The sequence below is a fragment of the Parasteatoda tepidariorum genome, chromosome 7 (assembly GCF_982258835.1).
Source record: "Parasteatoda tepidariorum strain Cologne lab strain chromosome 7, Ptep-v5.0, whole genome shotgun sequence".
Taxonomy (NCBI): Eukaryota; Metazoa; Arthropoda; class Arachnida; order Araneae; family Theridiidae; genus Parasteatoda; species Parasteatoda tepidariorum.
The window spans coordinates 89,541,419-89,562,762 of NC_141761.1; the positions used below are offsets into that span (position 1 = coordinate 89,541,419).

At 32.5% G+C, this 21,344-nt stretch overlaps 2 protein-coding genes across 2 annotated transcripts in view; one reads left to right on the forward strand and one right to left on the reverse strand.

Moving 5' to 3' along the window:
* Positions 1-206: 206 nt before the first annotated feature.
* On the reverse strand, positions 207-12,517 carry LOC147807303 (acetylcholinesterase-1-like). The gene is made up of 5 exons (XM_087168240.1): positions 11,940-12,517; positions 9,301-9,612; positions 8,118-8,476; positions 3,122-3,390; positions 207-473 (listed from the first exon to the last, which is right to left on the reverse strand). Exons 1-5 carry the CDS (start codon positions 12,478-12,480, stop codon positions 338-340), a joined length of 1,617 nt encoding a protein of 538 aa, XP_087024366.1. The 5' UTR covers positions 12,481-12,517; the 3' UTR covers positions 207-337.
* A 6,901-nt stretch (positions 12,518-19,418) lies between these two features.
* The window catches only part of LOC147807304 (acetylcholinesterase-1-like), a 45,507-nt gene continuing 43,581 nt past the window's right edge, over positions 19,419-21,344 (forward strand). The window contains exon 1 of the mRNA XM_087168875.1: positions 19,419-20,001. Coding sequence (XP_087025001.1) covers positions 19,461-20,001 — 541 coding nt within the window. The 5' untranslated portion in view covers positions 19,419-19,460. The remainder of the gene's footprint in view (positions 20,002-21,344) is intronic.

Consider the following 21,344-nt stretch of genomic DNA (forward strand, 5'->3'; position numbering starts at 1 on the left):
CGCAAGTTAGGAAGTAACTTTACATGTTCGTTAACTATTTTATTAATTTTTTAATGTTAATTCGGCGCACTTTATCTGTGCATGCGCAGTTACTACAAAATATGTGTACGTGAACTTGCTCGATACGGAAAACTGCGAAGTTTTCTAATAGCTTCAAACTTGGTTAGAAAGAGGTTCAACCATTTCCATAATGTAACGAGTTCTACTTTTGTTATATTGTTTTGATTTTAAACAAGTTGAGGGATGATATTTATGTTTCGCTTGTAAGGTCGGTTAACAGTTAACTTTGCTGCGTCATAAAAAATCTCGCGTGGTCCATCAGTTTAATTGGCAATACCTAAAAGCCGAATGATTTTCTGAAGAAATTACAACTTTCTAAATGTGGTCCAACTTTAAAAGTATTTGTTTTTTGCTCAAAAGCTTTGTATCGATGCGTTCTCTTTGAATATTTTGGCCATGGTATACTTGGGAACCTGAAAAGAAATGGTTTAATCAATGCAGATATCAGAAAACGTTGAAAGTGGTTTTAAAATATATTACTAAAATTTTTAAAATGTATTACTAATTTTTACCAAAATTTTAAAATATATTACTGAAAAAGAATTTAATTACATGAAATTTTTTTCTTCAAAATGAAGAATAATTCATCATTTATCACTCGTATTATTTAATAATCATATCAATTAACAATAATTTAGCATCATATAACGCACACAAATAGTATCACTTGTATTATTATGTATAAATCGCCAAATAAAAAACGAACCACCCAAAATAACTTCAAATCTAATCATGGGATCTTTACGAAATCAGATGCAAGAATGCACTTACTTTAAATAAATAAATATACCTTTTTATCGACGGATTCGGATTTCGAATACCCGAAATATAGGGGGTAGCCAATCTGGGAAATAGCGTCCCAATAGTTTGGTCAGGGAAGCGTTACAAAACTTGGACCCCTTGATGTTAATTTTATTTTTTTGCCTATTTCTCTATATCTAAACAATAACAGACATTAAATGAAGATCTTTCTGCGAAAAAGAGTCCGCAGTGGACTGATCGTTACGACACGGTTCCCAGCAGATCACCGAAGTCAAGCATCACTGGCTGCGGACAGTGTGCGGATGGGTGACCTCTTGGATCAGTTTGCGTAGGGACCGAGGGTGTGCGGTATTGGTCCTCGTTAAACTGTTCTACCGTAAAGTGCTCGACTTCGCGTGCAGGTCGTCGGGCTACTGAAGCGGGAGTGCCATCCCCTCCGCAGAGGATCAAAATTGTGATGGCGTGTCTTCGGATCATCCTCAGGGATGTTTCCCAGACCGTCGCCAATAGCCCATTGTGCAGCTCTAGTGCGACGTAAATGAACTACAGCAACAACAACGTCATATTTACAATCCGTAATTTGCAGCCAGTTTCACACCCTCATTTTTTTTCTAGAAAGCAAAATTTTTGCCGATAAGGGGAAAAGGGGAGTCTAACATTTCCAAAAATATGCTTACGTCATATTTACAATCAGTAATCTGCAACCTGTTTCACTCTCTCACATTTTTTTTTTTTAATTTTTTATTTTTTAGAAGGCAACATTTTTTTTTAGAAAAAAAAAGACTTTTTTAGTCTATTTTTCGTCTAAATATATAAGTTTAAAAGCTTTATGTACTATGACCAGTTCAGAAGCAAACGAAGAATCAATTCATAATAGAAAAGACATCCTAGTGCTGTATGAGATGACTACCTTTCCAGGCACGGGTTTCTATACAGTTTTAATCCTAATAATGTGTTCTAAATCCCCTAGAAGTTAGTCGCAACATTTATGCAAACCCCTGTTACATATGATGTTTTTAAATGTGTTCATTTCGACAACAAATAGGCTTAAAATATCCTTTTAAAAAATCTGTACCCTTATGAGCAAAACCAATTTCAGGCTTGAAATTCCCACACACCCGATTTAGGCAAGATCAAGTACTTGTATAAATCTAATCAAGGCAGATCAAGTACTTGTATAATCTACTAATGGAATCTAACATTTCCAAAAATATATGCTTAAGTCATATTTACGTTCCGCAGTGGACTGATCGTTAAGACACGGTTCCCAGCAGATCACCGAAGTCAAGCATCACTGGCTGCGGTCAGTGTGCGGGTGGGTGACCACTTGGATCAGTCTGCGTAGGGACCGAGGGTGTGCGGTATTGGTCCTCGTTAAACTGTTCTACCGTAAAGTGCTCGACTTCGCGTGCAGGTCGTTGGGCTACCGAAGAAGGGGTGCCATCCCCTCTGCAGAGGATCAAAATTGTGATGGCTTGTCCTCGGATCATCCTCAGGGATGTTTCCCAGACCTTCGCCAATAGCCCATTGTGCAGCTCTAGTGCGACGTAAAAAACTAACTACAGCTACAACTTCTGCGAAAAAGAACCATCGTTGTTATTTGAAAGTTAATTAAAACTTATCATGTTCTAACAATAAATTTAGAAATACAATATACAGGGTCTTTATAATTAAAGTTCCATTTTGAAATGGCTATAAAAATAAAACTACCCGACCAAATGTCATCAAACTTGGTAAATGTCTATAAGAGGTCATGGGATTTTAGTTCCCGCAGAACGAAAAAAAAGTTCAAAAATTTACCACCAGCGGAGAATGGCGCTGTATGCAATAATGTTAAACAAATGTGAAATATGCAAATTTGTTTTACACGTCTTTTACCGTAAATTTGCCTTAAACCTTGCGGTGTCATTGGATCTCGGCGTTTTCCTCTTACAGTACGGAACTTTTGTAAAGCCCTCCGTTCATTGCTGTCGCATTCATAGTAACATTTCACGAGTAAAGCACAGTCTTGCATGGTAACAGACATTGTCGACTCAGAACACTGACAGCTCAGAGAAGGCGCCTCACTTTTATAACTGCAAAGTCACATGAAGTTCACATTTGTTTAACACTGCATACAGCGCCATTCAAATTTTTGAACTTTTTTTTCCGTTTTTTTTTTCTTCTTTTTTTTGTTGCGGGAACTAAAATTCCATGACCTCTTATTGACATTTACCAAGTTTGATGACATTTGGTCGGGAAGTTTTATTTTTATAGCCATTTCAAAATGGAACTTTAATTATAAAGACCCTGTACTTACCCATTTTTAGCAAAACTTGTCCAGACATGTACCATTTCTAGACTTAGCTGTACTTCATATGCTGTGTAATTCTGTGGGTACCTCAGAGGGTATCCGAATGCGAAAGGGGTCTCATCGAAATGGACCACACCCATCCACGGTGCGAAAGGGGAGTTGGAGGGTCGATGTTTAAAAAAATAAAAATACACATTGTCATTTTTTTGAGCCACTGTCTCAGCTAAGTAAATCGACGGGCAAATTCGGGTGAGATCCCCTATTGCAGCTTGTACCTTAAAAAGTAAATAAAAGTAACAAATAAATAAAAAAAGAATTTACAGCTGAGAAAAATAAGAGTCAGTAAAATACATCTCTATATTAAAAAGTAATTACAAGTGTTGTTACTGAGATCGATGAATATTTTCGCCATGCCTCGTTTTTACTCTCCCCAAGTATGTATGAAATGAAAAAATTTCAAATTTTGCATATTTTTAGGGCTTGAGAACCATATGATACTAAAATATTATTGATAATGATATTAGTTTTTCAGTTATTTTACGCCGAAGTTGAAACATCTTTTGTGCTGTGTAATTCAGCTATAACGAAAACTACAATATTAGATTTTGTAGTTTTCGTTTTAAAATTAGGATTTTGTGATATCATGCACTCTGCTCAGCCGTAGTTGAATAATCTAACGATGACTTTATTAGGAGAAATCTTTTCTTATTTGTTGATTTGTTACGCATGCGCTCTGAAACTCTTGCTAACTAGAATATTTTTGACTGCTCGCCAGTTACTTGAATTAGTGATTTCGCGACATAATGTTTTAATTTGACTTTAAGTGAGTTTCAGGGCGCAGAATTTTTTCCCCAACTACTTTGGAAGTTTGACGTATGTTCTAATTCAGTTTTTCATTTTAAAGTTTTTAATAAATAGTTTATTTTGGTAATAAAGTTTTATTTCGTTATTCGATGGCTCATATTAGTTTAGTTCATGTTAGTATTCCCCACACACTATTATTTTTAAAGATTTGTTTGTAACTATATAAATTGAAAGAAAAAATATTTCATATTGCAGATTCGATATTATTATTTATTTAAATCATTACAAAGAGGTTTTTAACATTTTCTCCCCAGGTTCTTTACTCGTATCTGCTCTCTAAGTGACCATTTTTATTTTTGACCTAATGTCTATTTCTTCGCTTGCTAATGCTGGTAAAGAAGAAGATTTTACTTTTAGACAATTATTGCTGCAATATAACATTGGATTTAACATGATGACTATTTCGTTGCTCTCTAGTATAGTAAAAAAAAAGATTTTGCTTTTAAACAATTATTGATGAAATAAAACATTGAATTTAACGTGATGACTATTTCTTTGCTCTCTAGTATAGTAAAAAAGATTTTGCTTTTAGACAATTGTTGCTGAAATAAAACATTGAATTTAACATGGTGACTATTTCTTTGCTCTCTAGTATGTATAGTAAAAAAGAAGATTTAGCTTTTAGACAATTATTGATGAAATAAAACATTGAATTTAACATGATAACTTTTTCTTTGCTCTCTAGTGTAGTAAAAAAGAAGATTTAGCTTTTAAACAATTATTGATGAAATAAAGCATTGCTTTTGACAAAATGCCCATTTTTTTATAGTAAAAAAGTAGGATTAGCTTTTAGTCAAGTATATTGATCAAATAAAATACTCTGTCCATTCGAAACTACAAAAATTGTATTAACTGAGTTTATTCAAATGAACTATTTTTAGTCTAAAAGTCATTGCTAAGCAAAGAATAAAATTTTGTTCCCTAAAATATTTTCAGGCTGAGAACAACCAGTTGGTAACCAGGCAGAAGATTCAGACTATTCTACTCTAAATTACTTTGCATGAAAATTAATTTTCTAATAAAGTCCTTGGAATTCGAAGCTCACTCCTCATTGTTCCCTTTTCTTTATTTGCCTACCATAGCGCAATCCCAGGTGTAACTGCGTCGGCTGTGTACAGTAGGGGAGAGTGGGGTCAATTGTAACTGGGTACGATTGTAACAGAGCAAAAATTTCGAGTGTCGGGTTCTATATTTGGTTCCTAGGTGGCGCACAAGGTGTATTTGATAAATCTACATGTACACCCCTGATGGCAACCATTTTTATGTACTTTTGAAAGAGTTACATCACAAAAGATATTTTCACGCCACGCAAGTACTTTTTTTGTATTAGAATGTTATATTGTAACAAAGTAATTTTGTTTAAACAAATAAAAATTAGTAACCGAATATGTAAGTGGACACTTTAATTAACATTTCAATAAAAAAAAGATTAGTTTTGCTAATTAACTAGCATTGTTTTTAACAAATGAAGCTGAAATGGCGTCTTGGGGACAATTGTAACAATAAGTAAAGGGACGATTGTAACAGCTGAAAATAAATAATCTTATGTTTACAAACCATTACTTAACTCTTTAAGAACCACCAATAGTTTCCTATATCATTTATATTATGTTGCATGTGCATTATTTTGTTTGTCACCTTTCGCAGCATAAATTAAAATTTTTAACCCCTTAAAATTAAAAGTTGAACCCTTTAGGTTTCTGCTCATTATTATTTTTACTCCTAAAATATCACTACTATTTTGATCAATAAAAAAATATATCTCAACTATGATAATATGTATAATTAACTATGTTTTAGTTGAATTTATGAACTGTTACAATTGACCCCGTAAGTGGGGACAATTGTAACAACTGCACGACTGTGAAAAATTGTTAATAACTAATATAATAATATTTAATATCAGGTATTTATTTTTTTTCTAGTAGAGGATAGTCTACTTTACCGTCTGTCAATTAATACTAATAATATATTGGATTTTTTGTTAGTTAAAAATAGTTAAGTAAAAAATGTTACAATTGACCCCACTCTCCCCTACGAAAGAAAATATATATATTAAACGGAAAACACAGGATAATTTCCCGAATAATGATACGATCTTCACATACTAAGACTGGCGAGCCGCGACTACTCAGGGGATAGACGTTCGCCTTTCAAGGAGGCGAATCCCAGTCGATGCGAATTCCGCATCCGGCTTGCACCGACCACATTGCTGACGTGAAATATCCTCAGTGGTAGACGGATATCATGGGTTAGAGTCCCCTTGCCGTCAGATGAACCATAGGAGGTTTTTCTCTTCATGTAACGCAAATGCGGATTACTTTCATTAAAAAGATCTCCACCGGACCCATTTCTTCCAATACTTGGTCGAGGAGTTCCATTGTCTTCTGGATCGGGTTCAAAATTACAAGACTACGGAGTTGAACATTAACAGTCGTAAACCAATTAGATTGGGTCGGCTCATCGGCGGTTATAAAATGTAAAATACTAAGACTGGCAGTAGTGGCTCAGGAGATAGAGAGCTTACCTCCCAATGAGGTGACTTGGGCTCGAATCCCAGAAATGGCTAATAGATGCGAATTCCACACCCAGCTCGCACCTACCACAGTTGTGTAAAAAATTATTCACAGTGGATCATGGGTTAGAGTCCTCTTGCGGTCAAGCTACCCGTGGGAGGTTTTCGTGCTTTCCCCTCCAACGTGATTCCATCCGTCCTGCTTGGGTTCGAAATTACAAGGCTACGAAGTTGAGCATAGTTGATAGTCGTAAACTGAGAACTGGGGCAGTTTGTTCAACGCCGGAGATAATAATGCTAAGATTCAATCTATAATGGTGTTCAAGGGCATAGCCTTAAATAATATACTAAATAACTTCTTCTTCTTCATTGGCCTGACAGCCCAGGATGGGCCCTTGCCTTCCGCAGAATACTAAATAACTAGAGCAGACGATATTTTAACTCACAAAATGTAACACTAAAACGAATTTTCTCTGAATTAACCTACCTGTTTTTCGACAGGTTCGGATTCTTGACACTCAAAATCTGGGTGTAGTTCGAAAATATGGTCCCAGTATTTTGGTTAGGTGAACGGTCGAAGGTTTGAACCCATCAGCTTAACTTTACTTTTTGAGTATTTCACAAGATTTCGATATTTTTTTTAAGCGAATTGAAATTTTTTTTCTTTTTGCCCCCAATTAAAAAAATTGATTAATCCAAATATAATTTCAAGCAAAAAGTTATGTTTTGTAATTGTTACTTGTTTTTATATCGCTAGAAAAAACTTTAAAGTGATACAGTTGCTAAGCAATTTTTTACACTAATTTAATCTATATAGTTTTGAATGACAAATTACAAAATTTGAATAGATATTGAGGAATAAGAATTTTAAAATATGACTTTTTTCAGATGGTGAATTGTCAAAGAATGAAATTATCGTCAAGAGGCCCAAACCTTCAAGCGCACTCTTGGCTAAACTATTGGGACCATATTTTACGTAATATGGCAGCTCCCCCCTTATATTTTGAGAGCCACAAATTGGAATTCACTGTAAAGAAAGTATGTACATTCAGTATGTATTCAGAAAAAAGTACATCTTTATGAATTATTTCGTAACTTAGGACTGTGGTATCCCAGTGGTTAGAGAATCGAACTTCGGTCCGGAGAGGCCGGGGTTCGATCTCCGCTATGACTCACCGAGTACGTGCAACACACGTGCTCGTGAAATCCGTCCAATCAAAAACCCTGTGGTCTGTTACTGAGTAGTAAAATGGGATCTGGGGAAAATTTCCTTCCCTTCAGATTTAAGTCTAAATTGAGGAAATGGCCTCACAATTGAATGGGGATGCCATCTATTCGTGGGGTTCTGAAATAAGACATACTTTTACCCTTGCGGTGCTCTCTTGTCAAACGAAAGGCGAACCTTTTTGACGTAATTCGTGAAAAGGCCATTGTTGGCGAGCTCGACTTTTCATTCGAAACAACAATTAATGAACGACTAATTGTAGCTGTAACTATATCCTAAAGTAAATAAAAATATGTAATATATAAATTGTATCTCGCCACGTATTAAATATCTTATCATCCTGTTTAAATAAAATGTCTGAAACAAAGATAAAAAGCAAAATATAGTGGATCACATACTTTATATAGAATGTCATCACAATCTTCATCTAAATCCCGTAAATAACGCCGTATCACTGCTTTTCTGTGCCGAAAACTATGGAAAATATTCTTGAGAATTTTTTCACCAAATGTTTTCTTAATTTTCGAAGTTTTTTCGCCAAAGAAGCCAAAAACATCAGTCCACTCCTTGGTAATTGAAATTGATCCTTCATTATGGTTAGCACCGATCAAGAGATCTACAGGCATAAAATCACCTTTTATCAGTGATAGGCGAGGATCGTGGGGTAGCAGATTATCACCATATCTTGGAAAATATCCGCTTTGTGGATTAGGGTTCACATTCCCCAAAACTTTGGTCAAGTTCAAAGCATCTGCACCTGAAAGAGAACGTAATAGTTTTTGGTGTTATTCTATTTTGGGGAATTAGAAAATCTTGTTTTCCGTAGTATCTAATATCTTTCTGAGAACCGATCTTTAAATGATGGCAGAAAATGCGCTTTTTGTTTTAAAATGTGTAGCTTAGAAGAAAGGAAACTCTTAAATGCAATATTTTTTTCTTTAAAAGAAGTTTCTCCCAAAATTACTGGAACAAACTTTAAGGGAAGTTAAAGTACATCACAAAGATTCAGCGTTGCATAGCAACTCATGATCGGAAACTTCCTGGGAAAGTAGTACGACAGGTACAAGACAGTCAAAGACACAAGACTGAGGTTATCAATATATTTATTGGTCAAAAATATTACATGAGCTGTGGTATATGCTCTGTGAAAATGTTAAAAAAGATGTTCAAAGTTTCTACCATTACTGGTGATGCATGCGCTACATGAAATACACCTGAATTTTGTGGCATGTCCGCAGCAACGTAGGCGACTCTTGTAACCAGTTCCATTTCGGAATCTGCAGGTGTTTCGTAAACAGCACTTTTCAGTGCACCTCAAACAAAGAAATCCATACTTCTTAAATCAGGATAGAGCATGATGGCCAAGTAACCGGTCCACCACTCCCAATCCATCTCGTGAACAACAACACCCAGCCGCGAGCGAAGACATTTCCGACCATGGGCTTCTAAACAAATCCGAATACTTGTGATGTTCCCTACCTTCCCTAAGAGTTTGTCCCAGTGATCCTCGGACAATATTTATATTAAAAAAATTGATATTATGAATCACTCAATGATGAAGAAATCATGAATTTTGTTTACCTTTTAGGCAGTTAACAACCTTTTCTGGTTCTTGCTCAAATGTCTTGTTGTCTCTGGCACAACCAATTCCCTTTGCCAAAAGTTCTCCAAGTTCAGTGTCTTTTGCATTGTTCTTGCCTCTTAAGGTGGCTGCTGATCCACTTTCCATTATGGCTCGATGAAACATTCCATTAAAGGCAGGAGAAGTCATGAACATTCCTATAGAAATAGCTCCAGCGCTTTGGCCAAAAAGAGTTATACGATGTTTGTCACCACCAAAAAATTCTATATTCGAGCGGACCCACTTAAGTGATTCGTACATATCATGAATACCTGTAATTTAATTGAATAACAAATCGTTATTTTTATAGTTTATATGCAAACAACTTTATGATATATTATTAGTAGGAGAGAATTAGCGAGAGGCATGAGTTATTTTTTTAAATACAGACAGAAGAGATCTACCCTTAAAATAAAATTTTGAAGTTTTTGTCAAAAAAGTCGAAACAAGGCACATTAGCGGTCACCTATCGAAGAAGAGACCAAAAAGCCATTGAAATCTGACGAATCACTAGTGGAGAAGATGAGATGAAGAACATCAGAACCAATTTGATTGTGCGTTGAAATGTAGAGGTGTTTCTTTCTTTTATATCCGTCGTTGAACAGCCGACTCAATTTTATGGATTTACGACTACTAATGTTCAACTCCGCAACCTTGTAATTTTGAACCAATCCAGAAGACATGTAAACACCTGGATCAGTACCCCCAGAGGTATTGATTTGTTCTGGGAACACGGAGGATTTTGCAACTCGGCAAATTTAACGTGCATCAGTCACCATTTACTACACGGGGAGTCTTCGGCCGGCTGGAATCGAACCCACGAACTCTTGGGCATGGGCCCAGCGCCATAGCAACCAGGCTATCCCTGCCTTAGAGAGGTGTTTCTTGTAATCATCATTCAAATCCTCTCTTTTCCCCCGGCAATCAAATAAGTTCCTATTTTTCATTTCCGCCTTCCTTAGTTGTGATTCACCAGTATTCATACTTTAAATGAGGAAATTAAGAGTTCCTACGACAGTTGGTTCCCCTCTTTCAATTACTATGTTTTTAGGCCCTACGAGATTGCTGGAAGGATGTTAAGAGTCGTAATTGCTCCTCTCAAAACGTCCCAATTATGCTTCATAGGGTTGATGTCTGGAGAACTGGTAGGCCGACAGCGATAAACGGTCATTAAAGTAACGAATCTTAACAAACTTGCGATTATTATGCAACACTCACTATAATGTCAATTACTGAAGTTAAGATTCTCTCTACTCTTAGTGGTACATGGGTGTTTTATTTATAATATTAATCAACGTAAATTATTTCAGTCCGAAATAAATATTTTCTTATTGGAATATCCGACATGTAACAAATGAAAGTTGTAATTAATGAAGTTGTTAGGAAGTATAATTTTTCACCTGTTATAAGACATAACGTAAAGAAAGTCAAAGTTATTTTACTGATACCATGAACTCGGAAATTTTGCCTTACTAATTTTCAACTTAATTTTGTTTTTAATTTTTTTTAAAGTTTGATATATTTTACTTGTAATGCCAAAATGAAATTGCGATGCCAGGGGCCCAGCCGCACTAGTTTCATTCGTTCTATTACATTTTCCTACTTAACGATTATAGGGACCTTTAATCCAAGATTCCTAACACAATTGAATAACGCAAAACTCTTATTGTTACCGAGAATACGACTACCGATAGTGCGTATAAGTGCATCAGATCCGATAATATCGTTGATGCTAACAAGACGCATTGAATGCGCGATTATATCGTTATTATTATCGATAATATATTTTATCAAAATGGTAATATGATGAATATTATACTTAACGATAATTATTAAGCATGATATTATAGAGAATGGGGTTATTTCCGTATCTTGATCTGTTGCAGCAAAGACAACCGCCAAGGCGCCAAATAAATTTTAAATTTACAATGGAAAAAAAAAACGTGTAGAGGTTTGCCCGTGGATGGATGCGTGTTTTACATTTTGAGTATGTCTCTTTCTGTAATTTTTTTAGTTTTTCGCTGGCCGTTGCCCGGAAGTAACCTACACTTAGCGATTATTTTAAGCAGATCATGATACGGAAATTTTCATTTGTGAATGTTGATAAATCTTATTTGACTAAAAAATATTGACCAATGAAAAAATAATACAAATTGAGTTAAATTGGAAAAATATCGCGATAAATTGTTAAATTAAATTTTTGACAATACTTCGCAATATTATTACCGGAAACGTTAGTGTTTTCGACTACTTGGAAAAGTAGCCGCCAACATAAGGTCCCCCAAACCGATAAGTTCCACCATTTTCGAGAAGATTTCCGTTTTAGGTTCTACGGCAGAATTATCGCCAAGTTTTGGCAACGTCAGGGCAGTGTCCCGCGAGAAACTAAAGAAAAGAAACATTACTAAAGGGGACTAACTCAAAGAGTATAACTCGTAGACACTTCCGGGCAAACCTTTATGTGTTTTTTTTTTTAATATTTTAAATTGCAAGTTTAGAATCTATTTGGTGCCATGGCGATTATAATTGGCAAGACAGATTACGATAGAAAAATATCCCACCCTATTTTAATTTTAAAAAGAAAACTATCCAAACTTACCCATATTTCCTGGGGCATCTTCGATTCCTAAGTAAAGAAACCCCAATGCCCCTAACCTATAGTTTGTATTCACAACTATGACATCTCCTAGTGCAGCTAATACCCTACCATCATAAAAATCTATTCTACTTGAACTAATTCTAAATCCTCCTCCGTGGATGTAAAACATGACTGGCTTTTTATTTAAGGGACTGGCGTCAGTCGGTACCCAAATATTGAGGTACAAACAATCTTCTGAATGTCCAGGAAAATCGTCCAGCCATGGAAAAGGATGCGATGAATGCTGGATACAAGCTGGAGGTAAATGTGTGGCCAGTAATGGTTGATCCCAAGGCTCCACTGGTTCAGTTCTTTTGAAGCGTTTGTCATTAAGTGGTGGTTTTGCATACGGTATGCTTTGAAATGTGAATACTGGAATGTCGTCAAAGAATACTGTTTTCCCTATGATTTTCCCTAAAGGGATATCGACAGTCGGTTCAACTTGGCATTTAGAGGAACATTTCTGAAGGAATGGTGTCAGAATCATTAACATAAAGAACATCGTCTATGAAAAATGAGAGAACAATCTGATTAGAATATGTTGAATACTTTGGACACAGGGTAAGAAAAATTTGTTAGTACCATTTAGAACTGGACAATATATCAGAAAATATAAAAATTTTGAAATATCGAGATAAAGTTATTTCGAAAAGTATTCTGCAATCTATCGTAAGTACCAAGTTTTACGATAAGTATCGAATGTATACGGTAATGATCGGATGTGACAAATATCGAATGTCTACAATAATGATCGACCACGATAAGTATCGAATGTAATGTACTACGGAAAGATAATGATTGACGTCGATAAATATCGAATATTCATGATAATGAGCGACAACGATAAGTATCGAATGTCTACGATAATATAGACAACGATAAATATCAAATACGGTACTGTCACGAGTGTTATCAATATAGATAATTTTCAAATACGACGTTTTAGCCATCATCATCAAGGACTACACATACATAGAATATAATTATCTGTAGAGTATTATATTACAGTATTATCGATAACGATATATATCGATAATTATAATTATCAAATACGATGCTATCATGAGTATTAATAATTTCATTTGGATAATGAAATTGCTGACCATTCTAAAAATTACGAAATTTAGAAAAATTTGCAAAAATGTCAACGATAATGATTGACAACGATAAATATCAGATCACGAGAATTATCAATATTGATAATTTTCACCTACGGCATTTTAGCGATCATCCTCAAGAGTGTATATTATTTCGAGTATTATCGATAACGATATATATCGATAATTATCAAATACGATGCTATCATGAGTATTTATAATTTCATTTGGATAATGAAATTGCTGGCCGTTCTAAAAATTATGAAATTTTGTAAACTTGCAAAAATATCGCAATATGTGAAATATCGATATTTTGCAGAGTTATGCAATTTTTAGACAAAATCGGTTTGATGCAAATTAAAAAAAATACTTAGAGAACCATTATTGCTTATTCTAAGACTTGAAAAAATATAATATTAAAAAATCTGAAACATCTTTGGGTGTATATTTTGTTTACATGAAGCAAACATGAAAAAAAATGTTTTCTTATAAAGCAAACATAGCAAACATTTTTGCTATATTTGCTTCATTTGATCAATGAACCCAATTAAGAGTGATGAATGAAACTTCAATTTTAAAGCATTTCTCAATCGTAAATTTTGCGATATCGAAAATCTAAAGATTCCGAGTTAAGTATAATACAGTACAATCGTAATTGTTTCATAAAGTTCCAGGAATAGAAAAATAAGAGACTATTTTAGCTGAAGTTGTTCAAACTGTATTCTTACTCAAAAATGAAATTTTTAAGTTTTTAAATTTAGTGTATCAGATATTATTAAATACTAATCAGCACTTTTGTAAAAACAGATGAATACTTTATTATTTGAAATTCAATGTACTAATTTCAATAACCACGTGCAATTTTTTTAAAAAACACGATTAAATTTTTTATGGTAAATGCTATACACAGCAGAGATAACTATAATCGATAAGATCTATAATTATTACAAATTGTTTTTTATTTCCATTTTTGCGTGCAATTGAAAAGATTAAAATTAATTTTACTTTCATTTTTTTCTGATTGTAAATTTAGTGATTAATTCATTCTTTATTTAGTTTTGCAACCCTTTGAAGCAGATGGGACGCCAGTGTCCATTTTATATATTTTTTCTGACCCTCTATTTACCAGCAGAAATATATTTTGGAAATATATTTGGCCGTTTCGACAAAAATAAAATGTCATTTAAAAAAATCTGTAGTTTTAGGAGCTAAACTGATTTTTGATTTGAAATCCCCATTCAGATTTGAATTTAAATTTCGACGTTACGTTTTAACGTGTGTACGTTTCGACAAAAATAAAATATGTCATTTAAAAAAATCTGTAGTTTTAGGAGCTAAACTGATTTTTGATTTGAAATCCCCATTCAGATTTGAATTTGAATTTCGACGTTACGTTTTAACGTGTGTACGTTTCGACAAAAATAAAATATGTCATTTAAAAAAATCTGTAGTTTTAGGAGCTAAACTGATTTTTGATTTGAAATCCCCATTCAGATTTGAATTTAAATTTCGACGTTACGTTTGAACGTGTGTACGTTTCGACAAAAATAAAATATGTCATTTAAAAAAATCTGTAGTTTTAGGAGCAAAACTGATTTTAGATTTGAAATCCCGTTTCAGATTTGAATTTGAATTTCGACGTTACGTTTTAACGTGTGTACGTTTCGACAAAAATAAAATATGTCATTTAAAAAAATCTGTAGTTTTAGGAGCTAAACTGATTTTTGATTTGAAATCCCCATTCAGATTTGAATTTAAATTTCGACGTTACGTTTTAACGTGTGTACGTTTCGACAAAAATAAAATATGTCATTTAAAAAAATCTGTAGTTTTAGGAGCTAAACTGATTTTTGATTTGAAATCCCCATTCAGATTTGAATTTGAATTTCGACGTTACGTTTTAACGTGTGTACGTTTCGACAAAAATAAATATGTCATTTAAAAAAATCTGTAGTTTTAGGAGCTAAACTGATTTTTGATTTGAAATCCCCATTCAGATTTGAATTTAAATTTCGACGTTACGTTTTAACGTGTGTACGTTTCGACAAAAATAAAATATGTCATTTAAAAAAATCTGTAGTTTTAGGAGCTAAACTGATTTTTGATTTGAAATCCCCATTCAGATTTGAATTTGAATTTCGACGTTACGTTTTAACGTGTGTACGTTTCGACAAAAATAAAATATGTCATTTAAAAAAATCTGTAGTTTTAGGAGCTAAACTGATTTTTGATTTGAAATCCCCATTCAGATTTGAATTTGAATTTCGACGTTACGTTTTAACGTGTGTACGTTTCGACAAAAATAAAATATGTCATTTAAAAAAATCTGTAGTTTTAGGAGCTAAACTGATTTTTGATTTGAAATCCCCATTCAGATTTGAATTTGAATTTCGACTTTACGTTTTAACGTGTGTACGTTTCGACAAAAATAAAATATGTCATTTAAAAAAATCTGTAGTTTTAGGAGCTAAACTGATTTTTGATTTGAAATCCCCATTCAGATTTGAATTTAAATTTCGACGTTACGTTTGAACGTGTGTACGTTTCGACAAAAATAAAATATGTCATTTAAAAAAATCTGTAGTTTTAGGAGCAAAACTGATTTTAGATTTGAAATCCCGTTTCAGATTTGAATTTGAATTTCGACGTTACGTTTTAACGTGTGTACGTTTCGACAAAAATAAAATATGTCATTTAAAAAAATCTGTAGTTTTAGGAGCTAAACTGATTTTTGATTTGAAATCCCCATTCAGATTTGAATTTAAATTTCGACGTTACGTTTTAACGTGTGTACGTTTCGACAAAAATAAAATATGTCATTTAAAAAAATCTGTAGTTTTAGGAGCTAAACTGATTTTTGATTTGAAATCCCCATTCAGATTTGAATTTGAATTTCGACGTTACGTTTTAACGTGTGTACGTTTCGACAAAAATAAATATGTCATTTAAAAAAATCTGTAGTTTTAGGAGCTAAACTGATTTTTGATTTGAAATCCCCATTCAGATTTGAATTTAAATTTCGACGTTACGTTTTAACGTGTGTACGTTTCGACAAAAATAAAATATGTCATTTAAAAAAATCTGTAGTTTTAGGAGCTAAACTGATTTTTGATTTGAAATCCTCATTCAGATTTGAATTTGAATTTCGACGTTACGTTTTAACGTGTGTACGTTTCGACAAAAATAAAATATGTCATTTAAAAAAATCTGTAGTTTTAGGAGCTAAACTGATTTTTGATTTGAAATCCCCATTCAGATTTGAATTTGAATTTCGACGTTACGTTTTAACGTGTGTACGTTTCGACAAAAATAAAATATGTCATTTAAAAAAATCTGTAGTTTTAGGAGCTAAACTGATTTTTGATTTGAAATCCCCATTCAGATTTGAATTTAAATTTCGACGTTACGTTTTAACGCGTGTACGTTTCGACAAAAATAAAATATGTCATTTAAAAAAATCTGTAGTTAGGAAAGAGAAATCTATTACATATTTGAAATCAGCGACGTGAAAATATACAAGATCCTTTAAAAAATCTCATGCAGAAATTTATTTTTAGCATTTTCTTAAAATTAAAGTCTAAAATTTGTATAATTTTGAAAATAATTTTGAGTTTAGCTCATCTTATTCTAGCAAGCTTAACTTATTTTTACTTGAAAAATCATTGCTAGGTTAAACATTAATATCACATTAGTTAAACAAAATTTTTATTATGCAATTTTTCCTTAAAAAATGTTTAAAAAATCATTCTTTACGAAATTAATAATAAATTCCTTTTTTAAAAAAATATTCTTTAAAAAATAATAATAACAATAGGAAAATTTATAGAACATAACATTTTTCATGAAAGAAAATTTATTTTTCTCAAATAAAACCTCACCGTATGTGGGAATAAGAAGATGTGTTCTGGTGTAAAAAATGATGAAGATCAGCCTTGAACTGAACCAGTTGCTTGGATTTTAAAAGTATTATGTTTTTTGCATAACACATTATGAAGGGTGGGGCATTCGTTTGTCCTTCCTACACATTTAAAAATAAAACGCATTTCTCAGTGTGTGTTGACTGCTTACAAAAATATGTCTTAACTTTAATTATTTTTTATCTATTTTTATTTCATTTTTTATTTAATCTTTAAGAAAATATATTTATTTATTCGTTTAATTTAAATAATAATTATAATATCTTAGTAATTTTATAGCATCGTTGAAAATATTATTGTTATAATTTTCTGTAATGATTAGCATTAACCCTTTGATCTAGAATTTTTATTAAACATATTTTTCATAGTTTTCTTCACTATTTTGTATAAATTTAGATCAAAATAAGTGTAAATTATTATATTTAGTATTTTAATAATTTATAATTATGAAATGCAGCATGAAACATTGGTGTTTTTTTTTCCTGCGTTTAAGGTGCAATCTTCCAAACGTGGCTCACTTCCAAACAATATTTTTAAACAATATTTGCTCTTATTTGCAGTTATTTAGAACAGAAGTAGTTATTCATAACTAAAATTTCTTTAATTTACAAAATCAATTATCGATAAATTTCTGAATAAGAATGAAAAAAAATTCTAACTACTTTTTTTAGATTTTATATTTCAGTAAAAATATAGTTTCGATAATCTAACATATTTTTAGTGTCGGTTTTTTTACAATTGAAAAACACCAAAATATATTTCTGCTGGTAAATAGAGGGTCAGAAAAAATATATAAAATGGACACTGGCGTCCCATCTGCTTCAAAGGGTTGCAAAACTAAATAAAGAATGAATTAATCACTAAATTTACAATCAGAAAAAAATGAAAGTAAAATTAATTTTAATCTTTTCAATTGCACGCAAAAATGGAAATAAATAACAATTTGTAATAATTATAGATCTTATCGATTATAGTTATCTCTGCTGTGTATAGCATTTACCATAAAAAATTTAATCGTGTTTTTTAAAAAAATTGCACGTGGTTATTGAAATTAGTACATTGAATTTCAAATAATAAAGTATTCATCTGTTTTTACAAAAGTGCTGATTAGTATTTAATAATATCTGATACACTAAATTTAAAAACTTAAAAATTTCATTTTTGGGTAAGAATACAGTTTGAACAACTTCAGCTAAAATAGTCTCTTATTTTTCTATTCCTGGAACGATTACGATTGTACTTAACTCGGAATCTTTAGATTTTCGATATCGCAAAATTTACGATTGAGAAATGCTTTAAAATTGAAGTTTCATTCATCACTCTTAATTGGGTTCATTGATCAAATGAAGCAAATATAGCAAAAATGTTTGCTATGTTTGCTTTATAAGAAAACATTTTTTTTCATGTTTGCTTCATGTAAACAAAATATACACCCAAAGATGTTTCAGATTTTTTAATATTATATTTTTTCAAGTCTTAGAATAAGCAATAATGGTTCTCTAAGTATTTTTTTTAATTTGCATCAAACCGATTTTGTCTAAAAATTGCATAACTCTGCACAATATCGATATTTCACATATTGCGATATTTTTGCAAGTTTACAAAATTTCATAATTTTTAGAACGGCCAGCAATTTCATTATCCAAATGAAATTATAAATACTCATGATAGCATCGTATTTGATAATTATCGATATATATCGTTATCGATAATACTCGAAATAATATACACTCTTGAGGATGATCGCTAAAATGCCGTATGTGAAAATTATCAATATTGATAATTCTCGTGATCTGATATTTATCGTTGTCAATCATTATCGTTGACATTTTTGCAAATTTTTCTAAATTTCGTAATTTTTAGAATGGTCAGCAATTTCATTATCCAAATGAAATTATTAATACTCATGATAGCATCGTATTTGATAATTATAATTATCGATATATATCGTTATCGATAATACTGTAATATAATACTCTACAGATAATTATATTCTATGTATGTGTAGTCCTTGATGATGATGGCTAAAACGACGTATTTGAAAATTATCTATATTGATAACACTCGTGACAGTACCGTATTTGATATTTATCGTTGTCTATATTATCGTAGACATTCGATACTTATCGTTGTCGCTCATTATCATGAATATTCGATATTTATCGACGTCAATCATTATCTTTCCGTAGTACATTACATTCGATACTTATCGTGGTCGATCATTATTGTAGACATTCGATATTTGTCACATCCGATCATTACCGTATACATTCGATACTTATCGTAAAACTTGGTACTTACGATAGATTGCAGAATACTTTTCGAAATAACTTTATCTCGATATTTCAAAATTTTTATATTTTCTGATATATTGTCCAGTTCTAAATGGTACTAACAAATTTTTCTTACCCTGTGTCCAAAGTATTCAACATATTCTAATCAGATTGTTCTCTCATTTTTCATAGACGATGTTCTTTATGTTAATGATTCTGGCACCATTCCTTCAGAAATGTTCCTCGAAATGCCAAGTTGAACCGACTGTCGATATCCCTTTAGGGAAAATCATAGGGAAAACAGTATTCTTTGACGACATTCCAGTATTCACATTTCAAAGCATACCGTATGCAAAACCACCACTTAATGACAAACGCTTCAAAAGAACTGAACCAGTGGAGACTTGGGATCAACCATTACTGGCCACACATTTACCTCCAGCTTGTATCCAGCATTCATCGCATCCTTTTCCATGGCTGGACGATTTTCCTGGACATTCAGAAGATTGTCTGTACCTCAATATTTGGGTACCGACTGACGCCAGTCCCTTAAATAAAAAGCCAGTCATGTTTTACATCCACGGAGGAGGATTTAGAATTAGTTCAAGTAGAATAGATTTTTATGATGGTAGGGTATTAGCTGCACTAGGAGATGTCATAGTTGTGAATACAAACTATAGGTTAGGGGCATTGGGGTTTCTTTACTTAGGAATCGAAGATGCCCCAGGAAATATGGGTAAGTTTGGATAGTTTTCTTTTTAAAATTAAAATAGGGTGGGATATTTTTCTATCGTAATCTGTCTTGCCAATTATAATCGCCATGGCACCAAATAGATTCTAAACTTGCAATTTAAAATATTAAAAAAAAAAAAAACACATAAAGGTTTGCCCGGAAGTGTCTACGAGTTATACTCTTTGAGTTAGTCCCCTTTAGTAATGTTTCTTTTCTTTAGTTTCTCGCGGGACACTGCCCTGACGTTGCCAAAACTTGGCGATAATTCTGCCGTAGAACCTAAAACGGAAATCTTCTCGAAAATGGTGGAACTTATCGGTTTGGGGGACCTTATGTTGGCGGCTACTTTTCCAAGTAGTCGAAAACACTAACGTTTCCGGTAATAATATTGCGAAGTATTGTCAAAAATTTAATTTAACAATTTATCGCGATATTTTTCCAATTTAACTCAATTTGTATTATTTTTTCATTGGTCAATATTTTTTAGTCAAATAAGATTTATCAACATTCACAAATGAAAATTTCCGTATCATGATCTGCTTAAAATAATCGCTAAGTGTAGGTTACTTCCGGGCAACGGCCAGCGAAAAACTAAAAAAATTACAGAAAGAGACATACTCAAAATGTAAAACACGCATCCATCCACGGGCAAACCTCTACACGTTTTTTTTTTCCATTGTAAATTTAAAATTTATTTGGCGCCTTGGCGGTTGTCTTTGCTGCAACAGATCAAGATACGGAAATAACCCCATTCTCTATAATATCATGCTTAATAATTATCGTTAAGTATAATATTCATCATATTACCATTTTGATAAAATATATTATCGATAATAATAACGATATAATCGCGCATTCAATGCGTCTTGTTAGCATCAACGATATTATCGGATCTGATGCACTTATACGCACTATCGGTAGTCGTATTCTCGGTAACAATAAGAGTTTTGCGTTATTCAATTGTGTTAGGAATCTTGGATTAAAGGTCCCTATAATCGTTAAGTAGGAAAATGTAATAGAACGAATGAAACTAGTGCGGCTGGGCCCCTGGCATCGCAATTTCATTTTGGCATTACAAGTAAAATATATCAAACTTTAAAAAAAATTAAAAACAAAATTAAGTTGAAAATTAGTAAGGCAAAATTTCCGAGTTCATGGTGTCAGTAAAATAACTTTGACTTTCTTTACGTTATGTCTTATAACAGGTGAAAAATTATACTTCCTAACAACTTCATTAATTACAACTTTCATTTGTTACATGTCGGATATTCCAATAAGAAAATATTTATTTCGGACTGAAATAATTTACGTTGATTAATATTATAAATAAAACACCCATGTACCAC